The sequence below is a fragment of the Nestor notabilis genome, unplaced genomic scaffold (genome assembly GCF_000696875.1).
Source record: "Nestor notabilis isolate BGI_N333 unplaced genomic scaffold, ASM69687v1 scaffold10932, whole genome shotgun sequence".
Taxonomy (NCBI): domain Eukaryota; kingdom Metazoa; phylum Chordata; class Aves; order Psittaciformes; family Psittacidae; genus Nestor; species Nestor notabilis.
This window is the reverse complement of record NW_009919760.1, coordinates 75,219-90,916: the sequence shown is the minus strand read 5'-3', so window position 1 is coordinate 90,916 and position 15,698 is coordinate 75,219. Positions and strand designations below refer to the sequence as shown.

The following is a 15,698-nucleotide window of genomic DNA, read 5'->3' as shown; positions in this document are numbered from 1 at the left end:
ATGGAGGCAGATTCTTTTATATTAAAATCATTATCATAAGCAAGAGGAGTGGCAAAGCGTGATGTTCTCAGTATGAGTAATGAATCTATTTTTCATTTGTCTTTGTTCAAGTAGGACAGCAAAAGCATTGAAAGAGCATTTGAGGAGTAAAAATCTGAACTTATTATCTGGCAGTACGTTTTTTCCTTGGAATTGTTGCATTTAGGAATCTAGTCCTCGCAGAGTTTTTTGCTTTTGGTGGCATTTCCAGCTACTTCCTGGAGCGTAGTCTTTGTCCTCCAGCTGCTGGTCCAGAAATACACGTCTTCTGTATGCTTTGTTGTGTTTCTATACTGCGAAGACATCTCAGGTATACTGAAACATCTCAAACAGGACAAGATGACTGTGTTTAAGCATCTAAAATTATTGGCAGTTGACTCTGTAGTTGGAAAACTTCACAGGTTTTTCCTCAGTAAGCTGGCAATGCTTTGGTTTTTGTTAAGTTTTAATCTCAGAAAATGATTGTTACTTTTTGTTTCCTTCTTTAACAGCACTTGAAAGGAGTGAATGAGATGAACTGTTTGGGGTATAGTATCTGAAAGGCTAAATTATTCTCTTGGAGAGACGTTCTAAATGAGCCTGACCGAGATCCTGGATCTGTGTGAAGAGGACTAAGGATATAGGATGTCAACTGAGACAGAACTTCAAGTGGCTGTTAAAACCAGCACAAAGAAAGACTCCAAAAAGAAAGGTAGCAACTCATTTCTCTTTATTTGTACTTATTTTGTACTGTATTTGAACTCCTGTATCAGCCACCTTTTTTGCATCTGTGATTCTTCTGTTATCTATTCACTCAGTGAAAGTGAACTTTGTTAAGCCAAGTGGAAGTCTGGTATTGGAACATACGATTTGATTCTCTGACACTAAAAATACATCGTATTGAAATACATTTAAAATGTAAGAAAGAACTTATTACAGTTCATTATTTTTTTTTTGTTTTTTATGTATATTATAATTATTTCACAAATGGAAAATACAATTTAAAATATTACTTCTGGCAAAAGAGAATGTTTTTATTTTTCCTCTGTTGATTTGTTCCTACCTTGTTTTGAACTAACCAGAGCTTAAATGCACTTTGTGTTACTGGAGGTTGAATCTTACTGACACTTTGTGAAGTTGCAGAGAACTCAGTAACAATCTATAGAGAGATTAATGGTGATCTGGTAAAGGAAATATAAATGGGGAGTAAAACTAAAGGAGAAGCTGTGAATAAATGCATGGTTGGATGCATTCATATTTCTATTCACAGTTTTGTGTCAGATTGTAGGGCACTTCTTTGGACTGATAAGCATGAGAAATGAGAGGATATGAATTTGGTGCTTATGAATAGGAGTACTGAGAGACTTTAGTAGGGATTTTTGTCCTGAGATTTTTATTCATATCTTTGTTGCTTATGGTTTTAATTACTGATGAACCTGGGGGTAAAGACCTTGAATTCTAGTTGTAATTCATGTTGTCCTCTGTAGCCCTCTTTGATTTTTGCTGTTGACCGATATTGATAATGAAATTGAGGTTGAAAACAAATTTAATATGAATTGCTCAAAATAAAGAAGTAAAACAGAATAGTTTTAATACTTGGGGCGTCAAGATGTGAACTTTCAGCTTTTCAGTTTGTCGTTCTACTTCTTTTTGTGGGTGAATAATTTAGCCATTTACTTCTGTGGATTTGTTACATTTTTTAGGACAAAACCTAGTTCTTGTCTTTGCTAATACATGTGTGTGTTGCAAATTTTACTCATCTTGGATAACTTGTTCCACTTCTGGGCAGCTATACCTTTTAGTGCAGTGATCCTACCAAACAGCAATCAAGAGTCTTGTGTTGGCTTATAGCTTGTGTTTCAGAAATTTATATACTGGAGTTTTTAAAGAGACACATCAATGTAAGAAATTTAAGTGTTTGTTTGGGAAGATGGTTTAGAATCATGATTGCTCTAGGCCTAGACTCTCAAGCAACAGATGATTCATTTAAGATAAAACAGCTGTAGTTTGGAAGGGCACAAACAGGGGCACTTTTATGTAAATGGAATGTGATCTGAGAGATGTTCAAGGCAAGTAAGAAGGTAAAGATGGTTTGGTTGTATGATCATTCGGTATTTAGGGGCAGGCAGGAAATTGGAAAATGTCAGTTCTTTGCTATACAGATAACATCTTTTTGATATGTGTCTCCTATGTTATTTCTTCTGCTGGAGGGTGAAACTTTTGAAGACAGCAAACAACTGTTTTTGGAACTCGGTGTTTATGTTAATAAAATATTCAGCATCCAACTTGTAAAAGCATTTTCATAAATCATAATAACTGAATGCTTCTCTGCATAAAATCTGATTCTATCCCCCAAATGGAAATTCTGAGAATTACCTTTACTGCTGAGAAGGAGTATAAAATATATTCTATGGCAGTGATCATTGCTCCCTGCAGCATGTACAAGTATCTGAAGAACTGGAAGGGACAAGTGTAAAGCAGTAGCTCATCTTCAAAATTAATCTTGCTCTGTACTGTATGTGCAATTCCGTGTGCATCTTATTGCATCCAGCCATCTGAAGGCCTTGTGGTACTGTGAATACTTCATACAGACAAGGTATACAATTCAGACAGTGTTTGCTATTCAAATCCCACATAATGGAAGTCAAAGGGAACTTGGTGTGCTCATTTACTTGTCATTGATCGTATGTATTTGCCTGTATTTCCACCAATGAGCCCTCATCTGTGTAGTGTGAATGATGGACATGTGAAAAACAGGGAATTCTTTTCCTTCCTTTTTTGCCCAAGTTCATTAACTGCGAGCGGTGACAGGAAACAAGCACTAACATGAGGTTTCTAATGTTATTAATCAATGAGTTTGATTATGCAATGGATTAGAGTATTCCCAAGAAATTAGTCTTTGCTTTATAAACAGAAAGTTCAGCTGTAGTGTGTTTATGGTGAATCAGGTTTTCTTGTGCTTCTGCAAAAGCCATGCAACCATTTCTATTCACAGCAGAGAGGAGCCTCTTCTGCTGTGTTATCTACCCAGAATGGTAGTTCTGGGGCAACAACACCAGAGGGATGTGGAGCTGTTGGAGTGAGTCCAGAGGAGGCCACGGGGCTGCTGCGAGGGCTGGAGCAGCTCTGCTCTGGAGCCAGGCTGAGAGAGCTGGGCTGGGGCAGCTGGAGAAGAGAAGGCTCCTGAAGGGGACACCTTAGAGCAGCTCCAGGGCCTAAAGGGGCTCCAGGAAACCTGGAGAGGGGCTTTGGACAAGGGCCTGTAGGGACGGGACGGGGAGAATGGCTTTAACCTGCCAGAGGGGAGATTTAGATTGGATATTAGGAAAAAACTGTACTGTGAGGGTGCTGAGGTGCTGGCACAGGGTGCCCAGAGAAGAGCTGTGGCTGCCCCATCCCTGGCAGTGTTCAAGGCCAGGTTGGACACAGGGGCTTGGAGCAACCTCCTCTAGTGGAAGGTGTCCCTGGCCACAGCAGAGGAGGTGGAATGGGATGGTCTCTAAGGTCCCTTCCAACCCAAACCATTCTAGGATTCTATGGTTCTCTTGCCATCTGCAGTTCCCAACACTGTGCGAGAAAGAGCATTAAGTTTGAGAATAACTTCCTAATGGAATGTCTATCCCACGCTGAAGATCTGGGGTGGCTGAAAGGGGATGGGGATTAAGTGTGGAGGTAGAGCATGGAGGAAAGCATTCTTTCCTGATCTCAGCCTAAGTCTTCTGTATAGTGTCAGCTCAATCTTTATTGTGCTCTCTTTCTGTAGAAGGATATAGTAAGGTAGTGTTTCTTATTTGAAGTGTTGAAATAATACAAAGCTTAATTCCTAAGGTTAGGATGTATGTTTAAAGTTCTTTTATGGTTTCTTAGAACTACTTTTAGGCTCTGTTGCATTGATTATGGAATTTGGGGTTACAGGGCTGAATTTGATATCTGCTGCAGAGGGGACAAATGACATTAATGCTCCGGCAGAGTTACAGCTTTTACTGAGTATTTCTTTTATGTGTTGGAAACACTTCCCTCTTTCTGTAGTCATATGCAAAGCACTTCTCTTACAGGAAGTTATTAGAACTTTCCTCAACAGGCAGGGTGATTTTACTCCCATAAGCTTTCTAGTTATCATCAGCTCTTCAGTCTCTCTCTATTGTCACCCAAGTTGGTTTGCAAGACAGTATTCTGTTCCAACACTAAAGGATTGTTACTATGGTTGGGATGAGAACTTACAAAATCCTCTCACACTCTGCAATTTAAGTAGAATTGCAGCTGCAAATCTCTAATGTACTATAGGGAAGTTCAATATTACCATGATAATATCAGATCGTAATTTTGTATGTTAACATTATCACCCTGGATAATCTTAAAAATAGGCTATTAAAAAAATCAAGTACTAATTTTGCCTTTAATTCAGTGAGTATTGATCTGATGGATCCACAATTTGACAGGCTCTAGAAATACTACCTGGTCATACTCCCAGGAGAGGGTAGGAGTTTTAACCGACTTGAAAACAAAGATGAGATGAGCACCTCCCTTCCTCTCCAGTTTGTCTCTTATTGCTTCCTGTACTGTGAAGATACTTACTAGTTGAGGGCCCATATTTCACCCCGACCTCTGCAGCCCTCTTCTCTACAATGTATTTTTCTACAATAGCTTACTGTGCACTTGATGCTATTAGAGGAGATTTCTGCCATCCAGCTATAGCCCTAATCTTCATGCCACTCTTGACTGATATCTACTAGTAAGTCTTGTAATTACCTTACTTGAAAACTTGCTCAAACTTTAAAAGACACCCCAAAGAGGTTTCATGTTGCTCTCTAAAAGGAAATGATGCAAAAATCTCAGGAGATTCAGAAATCTGTTCTAGGACATTTTTTGGTGATTTTTTGGGTGAGTTTGACAAAAATTGTGTGTTCTTTAAGAAGCAGGTAGAGAATTAATGATTTAAATAATGCTTTTAAAGGCTGATTTTATTTCATTTGTTTATGTCATCTGATTCATTGAGTGGTGAATAAAAAATATGTGTTTGTACCATTCAGGATGGGAAATTAAAATCTTTTATTAGCCAGAGTTGTTGGAAGCATAGCCCATGTTTGCTGTGTAGTACATGGCGGAAAAGCCATTTTATAGGTTTCTATGGATTATTGGATCAAATTGAAAACATTTACTTGAGCTTATTGGAATTAAAATTGATTTGGAAACCTCTTTGGGGGTAAATGTGTTGCTTTGATGTTGGATCCACACCCATAACTGCCTTGGAAAATCCATTCCTGCAAAATTAACTTAAACAAGTAACCTGAAATGGGAGGTCAGTAAAGAAGTGAGCTAGGTACCAAACTTGAATGCAAATCTGCATCTTCTTGGGGGCAGCGAGGAGACTTTTCTAGGGATTTCATTTCTTCCTCCTGCACTTAAATTCTGTAATTATTCTATTTGAAGCTTTCAGGTGTTTTTGCTAAATCATCTCTCATTATACCCCCTATAGTCAGACTTTTGAGTCAATTTTCCCAATGACAGGGACTTTTAAAAATGGAAGCGAGATACAAAGAAGAGCTCAGGCATGTTGACAGTCAGCATAAACAATCTTTGATGCTAAGGATCCCCAGGGGTGAAATTCCCTTTCTTAATAGTTTTCCACTGCAGTGCCTGGAAACGGATATCACAGGAGGCAGACAGCCAAGCCCAGGATTGCTGTATCTAGCTGGTAGGAGGGTGAAATTTAGAGAGGGTGTGATGTGCTGTGTCTCCACCTGAGCTGTTGTCTTCTCACTGCTTGCACCAGCAGAGCATGGTAATGCTTTCTTGGTGGTAGAAGATAAAGTTTGGTCCTCTCGGGATAAGAATGGCCAAAAGCTTAAGTGTCCCATTTTAACTGTCTTGACTACTAATTAAAAGGAGTGCAGTGGCTCCAGGGACCATTCACGTATGTCGGATCAGCCTCTGGCAGAGTCACATCTATTTCCTGGGTCTTTTAAACTCTAATGAGAGACTGGAGTCCGTCTAACTATCTAAAGGAAAACCTTTGCATCCCCAGAAGCAAAACTCTACTCATACTAAGATCAAACAGGAGGTACCTAGTTAGCTTAAAAGCCTTTGGGGATAAGTAGCCTTTAAACAAGGTTCTCTTGTGTCATTTTCAGTTTTCATCATAGGTGCCTAATGCTGCCCGAGTCTTGGTTTGGGTTTCTTAGACCTCATTTGAATCTGATCTTTGGACTAATCATTGCTGAATCTGAGAGTGGCACAGAGGTTTCTGCTTGATGTGAAAGTTACAATTCTGCTGATACATAGAAATCTTGATACAGTTTTTATAGGTTCATTTCTAGTTGGGAATTTCAGTTGAAATTAGTAGGTGCTATGAACAATGACAGTGGATTTTTTTTTTGGTCATTGTTATTATTATTTAACCTTTTTTAACATTCTGATCAGCTAATAACAGTTAAAGCATCCTCACTGTAATGAGGCATTTCAAGTTCTCACATTGGTAGAGGTTCATTTATTTTCCTGATTACATAGCTAAGACTCATGGAATCCAGCAAAATTCAAGTATAATCTAAAGAGTAATGAATGAGGGACACAGTTAGGAGCTTATTTCATTGTCAGGGAGTGGATTTGCTTTGTTTCCATGTAGTGGTTATGAGCTTTTCAATAATTTATAGATCAAGTAACAGCAACATTAATTGATACACTAATTGTGTCCACACGCCTGCCTTTAACAAATCTCTTTTGTGAAGTGGTTACTGACAATATTAATTGCACATCTTTTGAGTCCTGATATAAGTTATGAATTCATTTGCAAGTTGAAAGAGGGTGGGAAAATCATTAATTTTGACATTGTATAGCTATAATTAACACGAGTTATCCAATAACCTATCATAAATTAGAGAGCGCATGAATTCTGCTTTAAATACCACATTCAACCAAGGGGGGTTCCACCGTTGTGTTAATTGAAGGATTCTTTGGGGGTGATGGATGTTGTCTCTTGTTACAGTTAAAACATTTACTGTTGTTTTTAATGGAGAGACAGGTCTGCCTAAGTTAAGACTGGAGCTCTTGTTCCTTTGCTGCTCCTCAGCAGAGGAATCAGTAATCTGTTGGATGTTAAGAATATTTCCTGAGAGCTTCTGTTATGTTATAATTTCTCAATATTTTAGCAATCATCAAAGCATTTCAGTTGAAACTAGTAATTAGGAGCTTAATGCAATGCATGTTCCACAGAGGATTTGACTCATGTAACAGTCATTAAATACAGGTGGGTGTTACTGTGCTCCAAGGCTGGCTGTACGCTAGGAATTGTGTTGGTTAATGGCGGGTGAGGATCACTTATACATCCATTTCAGCCCTTGCTGACTTCATCAGCCTACACTATTAAACCATATCCAGGTGAAATATGGATAAAGTGAGGGGCTGTGGCTGGTAAAGAGGTAGAACTTCCAAACAGGCAAATAGATTAATTTTCAGGGAAACAACTTCTCCTTTTGCACTCATTGAAAAGACTCTCAGCAAAATTTGTATTAGACCCTTTGTGAATGAAAAGTTCTGGTTAGAGAGTTCAGGGAAGAACATTCTGCCATGTAATGAGTGTAACTGAGCAAGAGTGAGTGACCTAATTCATCCAGATTAGTACCTAAAATGCCTCTAGAGGTTTGGATTAGTAGAAGTTTCCTAATGTGGCTCACATAGAAATATTCGACAGGGGCAAGTATGTTGATGATAATGTTTTTATATCATTCTTCATTCAAAGATATTTGCTTGCCTAATAAGATCAGTGAATGAAATTTCTGCCTGTGCATTGCATTCCATGCATTTGAACATTTCTACTTTTCTAAGGCATTTTGCTTTTTCCATTGACATTATGGGAAATTCTGCAGGTAATAATAAAATACATCAGTGTTACTCACTGTAAATTACACATTAGAGGTATCAGCTGTATTGATAAATGCTACCGTTTTGCTGAAGAGAAATCAGAGACAAGTAGATCTGGGATATTAGGGTGGTTCCAGCAATCTTGGAAGCATTAAACTGCTCACCAATTTTCCCTGAAATAAACAGGTAACACTCAGCATTAATGCCCAACATTATTGCAGTGTATACTTTTTCATATTGGTAGGGAGAATTCCTCAAAACTTCTATAATCTTACATAACTTACGGAAAGCAGTGAGCTTTCATGACCTGTGTACATACGGGATAAATGTAAATTGATTTCAAAGGTGGCTAAATCTTTGCTACAAAAGCCAGTGCTGATCTCTCAGTTACCATCTGAAGATGACACCACAAATCGGAGCAGAGTCTGATATGTAATCTGAAGGTCCTGTTTCTTATTTTGTCCTCTAACCAGTATGCCTCGCCTTCTCGGTAATGATATCACAGTAATTTCATTAGTCAACTTGTATGTTGCTCCACGCTTTCTCCTTCACACGTTAAAGGAAACATAGAATCACAGAATGGTTTGGGTTGGAAAGGACCTTAAGATCATCTAGTTTCAACCCCCCTGCCATGAGCAGGGACACCTTGCACTAAGCCATGTCACCCAAGACTCCGACCATCCTGGCCTTGAACACTGCCAGGGTTGGGGCATTCACAGCTTCCTTGGGCAACCAGTTTCAGTGCCTCAGCACCCTCACGGTAAATAACTTCTTCCTCATATCTAACCTGAACTTCCCCTGTTTAAGTTTGATCTCGTTACTCATTGTCCTATCACTACAGTCCCTAACAGGCAGGGTTTGGTTTGGTATATAAGCAGCCAAACCCAGAAGTGTTTAGCTAAATACCATTGTAAATTAGTCATAAAAACTTTAGTTGAAAAGTAACTGTGTCCTTGATCTTTAATGTCATAGACCTTTTGAATACCGATCACTTACTGTTAAGAAAAACTTGCCCACAGAGTTGATAGCCTTTTGGAATATACTGTGGCTGAATTTGTAAGCCTTTCGTTCATGTCTTAGGACATCTTCCCCATGCCATGGCGTCTTCCTCTTTAAGAGCTCAAAGAATATGTGGTGAATTTGGCCAAGTAATAGGCTTAGTCTCCCTGTGATAACTATTCACTGTGCTCCTTGGGACTGGAGAAAAGATGTGGCTCTGATCCCTGTTGATGATTTGCTTTAGCTATAAAATCAATATTGACATCATTTGCCATCCAGAATAAAGGTAATGTACTATGTAATGTACGTGGGCTGTCCAATGGCACAGCGGATGAAGGTGTTTAGTATAACATTCCTCTTGAAAATGAATTCCTCTTAGAGATAAACATGTCCTCAGAAATAATTACATGTTATTTGTATTATTTTTAACTAAACATTGTTATATATAATAGCTAGTGTTAGTGTAAAGACAGGAAAAATGCATTTCTCTGCTTGGCTTTGCAGATGTGACAATATATTTAGTTTAACTAAATAATGTGTTTGTGTGGGTCTTTTGTATGAAAACAAAAGGCTGAATAAAAAGCAAAATAACTTTTTCAGGTTTTTAAACTATTCATAGTGAAATCATGGTGTGTAATATGCACTTAACTGTTCTATTTTCTTCTTTACTATTCTTTCAATGTGTATTTTAATGCAAGTACCAGATCTTGATGTCTATCTATGGACTTTGAGCAGGCATAGTGAATATGAAAAAGAATCAAGGTTCCTTGCAGTGTGAGCAGCTTTTGGTTTTGCAGGGAAGGAGAAACTAGAGGCCTTTTTGGCACCTTTGCTCCCCCAGTAATATCCCCCAAAAGATGTGTGTAGAATCCTGGAGTCCTGCATGAAGTAGGTGTTGGGTACAAAGGAAGTTGTGTATTTCTGGAGCCTGACAGAGCCGGGTAGTGAATGTGGAGACATTGCCAAGGGTTGACCAGCTTCTGTAAGTGGGTCCTGGACCCTGTGAAACTGTGGTAAACCTGCATCTTAGGAGCAGAGAGGTGGTGATGTACAATAGTCATACCAAAACTGCCAAGGGAAGAACTCATGCTGTGTACTTAAAGTGTTTTAATTGTTCACCTGCCATAGTTGTTTCTGTTGCTGGTTTCCTGGTGCCTGTAATGTTAAAATCATGAACAATGGAATGGTAGACCGATGATGGTTTATGCACCTATGATCCTGCTAAGTTTTGTGGGGTTAACTGACAAATACTTTCTTTTCTTGATAGTGTTAAGAGTGTTTGCTGCTTATTAAAATACAGGGTTCTTCATGAAGTTCAGAAAGATTCAGTACCTAAAGTTACTGGTACTCAGCATCTATTCACTGAAGACCTCCACCATTAGGGACCACCTTCTGAAACCTTTTCCTGTCTTGAGTACTTTCTCATTCAGTGTTCAGGTATCATTCACACCACAATTGCTTTGCATCCTGCTAGCCAAAAGCTCAGGCTGCAGAAACCTCTATCCATCTTGCTGCCTGGGCATGTTAATGGCTCATCACAGGTAGGGGCTACACCATGTTTCATAGTTGGTACTCTGCAGTGAGGCATTTCCCAAAGATGATCCATTTCCTAGACCATGAAAGAAGGCGAGTCCTTCCTGCTTGAACCTGTGTAGCGTCTCTGAATAGAAACTCTACATGAATCTAAGCTGAGAGGAACAAAACCCTTACTGCTTATTGTTATCTTTTCTTCTATTAATAACAACAGTGAGGCCAAAGCTAATATCCCAGCATTGAACTAATCTGAGATTTAGAGGCCATCTTTCAGTCTGCTGCTGTCTGTACACCCATGTATGGAGGCACTCCTGACATCTTACAAGCCACACATTCCTACTTTGACTTTCCCTAACAGCTAGTGCCTCCCCCCACAACCTCCCTCTATAGGTGAGGATCACTGGAGTTGACACACTTCTGATTTAGACATGGTGTTTACCCTGTTCTTGTTGCCCTGCTGAAACACCAGACAATAAAGGTTATCGCTTATTTACAAGCAGGTGAGTTTACACACTTTATTTACTATAGTACTGTTGGCTTTTCCCAATTCCTTTTATTCATGCTGTTGTGCAGCACAGGAAGGCAGTTGCCAACACAATATCCATTATTATTCTGACAAGAACAGAGTAGCTTTCACTTCCATTTCCTGGAGACAGCATTGCTCATTGCTGCAAAACTGCGATAAAACCAGGAGAAACAGGGCAAATTATCATTTGGTTGCCAAGTGTGAAACCACCCTTCCTTGCTCCAAGTAGCTCAAGTTTGAAGTGAAGGTGCAAATAATGTGTGGTCTCTCTGGGCTTTGTGTCTGCTTTCTGATGCTTGCATTAGGGAATAAAACAAGCTGTTGCTCCATCAACGCAGAAGTCAGTATGTATGGAACCAAAGATGTTAACATGATCATGTTTCCAGCACCTTCCCTTAGAGGTAGTTGAGAGTCTGGTGGGCTACAGGACCCAGGGGGCTCATTCTCTCCCAGCCTGATAGATGGCTGTTGTGGTTTGGTGTATCCGGTTCCAGGCAGGAGCAAAGCTGAGCATGTATTCCGAATAGGTTTGTGTACATACACTGCAAACAGTCATCACCTCACACAGAGCAGAGCATTTAGCAGCACCCAAATAATCAGAAACAGCGCCAATATACACATGAACAACACAGATGGCTCAGTCTGTTCCTTCCCTCTGGCTGGTCAGGTATGGAATTTGCTAGTGGACACACACTCTCTGCCATTTTCTCCATAGGTGATGCAAGACATCCAGTTTGTCCCTTAGTTGTCCCTCCCAACATCAGGCTCCTCTGGTTTTTGTCACCTGAACCTGTGGGCCCCTCAGAATTTCAGCATCTTGCTTCAGTGCCTGACACTCAGACCTCTCCAATGTGTCAGCCAGTCTGACTTGGAAGTTCCCTGGTGCTCCTGTGCAGGCTCAGAATGGAGAGCATGCCTGCAGTGAAGTCCTGACCTAGGATACAGAGTGTGCTGGAGGCAAAAGGGTGCTTCAAGTCATCCGCATACTCCCAGGTTGTGGGACAGTGTTTTGGGAGGCCGCTATGTGGCTGTGTAGAACATGTGAGCCTCTGCACTTCACTTTGTCCTACCTGTGGAGGAGATGACTTCTAATGAGGGATTCCTGGGACACCATTATGTCCTCCTACCTTAGCTCAGTGAATGCAGATGGGGAAGGTGGGAGATTCTCTTGGCAGTGGTTTCAGTAGTGGTAGCATGTCCTGCGATGGGAGAGCCCTGCAAAGGTGTCCAGAGGCACAGAAAGTTCCAGCCTTGACTTCATAATATTAACATTTCACAGCAGTCTCTTCTACAAGTGACGTGAGGAGCAGCTTTCTCTGGAGTCAACTTGCTTTTAATATCTGCCCCATTTTAGCTACTACCAAATGTTGAACAGCTAATCTGTGATCTATAATTACACCTCTGATTCTTTTAGATTAACAGTATAGTGAAAAGGATGATTCACGGAGTGAAATGAAATTAAGCCTAGTAAGTCTTTTGAAGTTAGCCATTAATTTCATTTTGAAACGTAAAATTGCCATCAAAGTAATAAGAGGGTAATATTTGCACATCACAGTAGTGTGGACTAGCATGCTGTTAACTGGGCGGAAGGCAAAAACATCAGTAATAGTTGGCCAAAGTAATATTTTCCTTTATACCTTGTGTTGCCTGCACAAGTTATACATTGAACTGAGATGTACAAAGTCACATAAAGTGAATTAAATGCGTCATGGAAATTGGGTGTACACTGTACCTTATCATGGCTTAAGTTTAACATTGATAGGGTTACCTATGTGTGTTTAGTGTTTGCTGTATATACTACTGCAGGACATTTATGGACTGCAGGTTTTAACAGAATGCACAGATTCTGAAGTGTCTCTTTAAAAATAAGGTGTTATTAGCCCTTGTGAGTAAAACTGGCTGTGGAAGAACACAGCCTCTACTGTTGTGAGCATGTCAAAAAGATGGCAATGCTGGGGAGACTGGAGAGCAGAATGAAAGCTACCCACAGAATTCTTTATCAGTCTCGCCTATTTTCTTTCTTTCTCGCCGCTAGACTGTAACTAAAGCATTATTTTATATCTATACCTCTATATTTAATTGCATTAAAGAAATGCTGGGGCTAAAAGGTTAAGCACTAAAATTCTAAGGAAGCACAGACTCAAAGTTGCCTGTGTAAGCCTAATTTAACATCCCTTCAGGATATACATTTTCATACAGTTTTTAATGAGCTGAGCTCATACTGCTATTTCCCGGAGACCTTTGTCCTGTTCAGTGAATGGAAGGACAGTGGTCAGGGAATGTGCTCTGGCTGGTGCTGCTTTCTATGCTTGACAGTCAAGAAGGAGCTGCCTGCTTTGTCTGAATGGTACCTCAACCCAAACCTGACTGCACAGATATTGATGGAAGCACCAGAAGACAGAAATTCTTTACATCTGAGAAAAATTCTTTTAATATATACTACTTTTTTTTTAAAAAAAAGCAGTTTTTTTGTTTTGTTTTTCTTGTGGTTTTGCTTTAAGAACGGATTAGAATGATTTTAAGAAAGCAGATTAATAAATAGCTTTTGCAAAAGGTCACATCATAGAAACATGAAATGAACTGGAAAGAAAATAGTCACAAAATCCAAGGTAGTAGTGGTGCTTCAGTAAAGTACTCGGGTAGACGTAAAAAGGTAGACAAATCTGGCTCATGTGAGAATTAAATAAGGACATAAAACCTGCAAGTGTTCACTAATTACTCCTGGATATTTTTCAGCAAAATGAGCAGGTGTGTTAACAGAGGAACTTTTAATAGAGAAAAACTGTTTTTAATTAAGGCTCTATTCACATCCCTGGCAGTGTTCAAGGCCAGGTTGGACACAGGGGCTTTGAGCAGCCTGGTTAGTGGAAGGTGTCCCTGCCCATGGCAGGGGGTTGGAACTGGTTGAGCCTTAAGGTCCCTTCCAACCCAAACTGTTCCATAATTCATCAAGGAAACTTCCTCAGATGCAAGATAATGTTTCAGGAAGAGAAGCTTTGTGTGAGAGGAGTTGGGGATCCCTCCCATTCACAGGGATGGGAGAAGTGCTTGACCCTTGTGTGGATTGTGGGATATGATTTTGGGGGTGATGGCTCTGGTGATTACCCTGGACCATTTTGGCCTATATGTGCGTCTCACCACTTTCTTCATTCTTTCAAGAGGAAAATGTTTCACAGAGAGAACAATCAGCCATTGGAATACCCTCCCCAGGGCAGTGGTGGATTCCCCCAGTGCTGGACACTTTCAAAATCCAGCTGGACAGGATGCTGAACCATCTTCTCTAGACTGTCCTTTTTCCATGAAAGGTTGGACCAGATGATCCTTGAGGTCCCCTCCAACCTGGTATTCTGTGACTCTTCCTTCTTTGTTTGCTTTTGCAGTTCCCTTTTCCTTTTGGGGAATACCAGAACAGGAAAAATCTGAATATTTTGAATGTGGATCCTATTTTTGAGCAAGCTTTAGTTGGAGAAAGGGAACAATAAGTTTAAAATGAAGTCTGAATGACTGGAAATCAGTGCAGGGCTTCAGAGGGGTGCAGTCAGAGCAGTACTCAGGAGAGATTGTTTTGGCAGCACTTTCTGAACTTAGAGGAACAAGTGGTGAGAAGAGACTGAGATTGCAGCTGTTGTGAAGAAGTTGGTTAAGATACAAATGCTTAACATGGCCACAGGGTTAGAAAGAAGAGGAATGGACAGTGTTTAGTGATACTAAGAGGAGGTTTGTTAGAGATCATCTAACTCTGGTTAAAATGATAGAAAAGCCCATACATTGCAGCTCATCTGTATGTGCATGTGTTAGTGAGGTGCAGGATACTACAGGTTTATCTTCTTTCTCTTTAGGCTGTGTCCTCCCCTACCAGGCAAGTGTAGGTGGTCCCACTAGCTGCTAGACCACTTACTTCAATGAAAGAAACACATTTTGGGTGTTCAAAAATAGCTTGAAAGGGGTTCTAGCAACCTGAAAGCCTGCTTTAGTGCTTATTTGTAGGTTCATGGGTGGGGATTTTTAATGTAGAGATATTTAAGAGAGCAATAAGGATCCTGGGGTTCTATCTTGTGAAAGCAGTGAAGCTTCATTGTGTTTAAAAATGTTTAGGATGTTAATATTAATTTCAGTATTCATTCATTTTAAATTATCTCATAACCTTTTTCAGGGACATGGTCATTTCAGCAAACAGAGTAAATATATCCCATATACTTGAAAATCTAGTAAACTCTGCAGTAATTCCTTAATTCAGTAATTCCTCATATTCTATTCCATGCATAAACTGCCAATATACTGAAAAGATTATGAAGATCACAGAGGAGGTTTGGTTTATTTTGTTTTTAATCTTGAGGTGGAACCAATCATTTGGGACTAAATGTCCATAGAGCAGTTTGATACAGGAATATTACGTAAGTGAAGTTACTGTGTATTTATATGAATTATTTCATGTCTTTATATTAAACTCCTCAGTTCTTAAAAGGCAATTAAAAAAAAGGATTTAGGGGGAAGATTTGGATCCATTTCATAATGAAGCGATTGATGCAAATTTGAAGATTCAATAAAAACTTTTATAAACATACTATGAAATGTATTTCCTGTTGCCTGATGATCATCTGTTAAGACAAACAAATACGAAGATGTCACTGCTAACAAGTAGCTTGACTGGAAGACTTTTTGTTACTGGAATCTAATTTCTATAGTAAAACTTTCTCAACTGAGGGTATTTGAAGCCCTGTAATATTGAAAAGCAACTGTAGTTTGTTGTCACCTTTTACTCAAA

At 39.6% G+C, this 15,698-nt stretch overlaps 1 protein-coding gene across 1 annotated transcript in view; it reads left to right on the top strand.

Moving 5' to 3' along the window:
- Positions 1–663: 663 nt before the first annotated feature.
- Positions 664–15,698, top strand: part of LOC104402483 (disabled homolog 1) — a gene marked incomplete at its 3' end in the record, with an annotated part of 87,128 nt that continues 72,093 nt past the window's right edge. The window contains exon 1 of the mRNA XM_010010370.1: positions 664–730. Coding sequence (XP_010008672.1) covers positions 664–730 — 67 coding nt within the window. The remainder of the gene's footprint in view (positions 731–15,698) is intronic.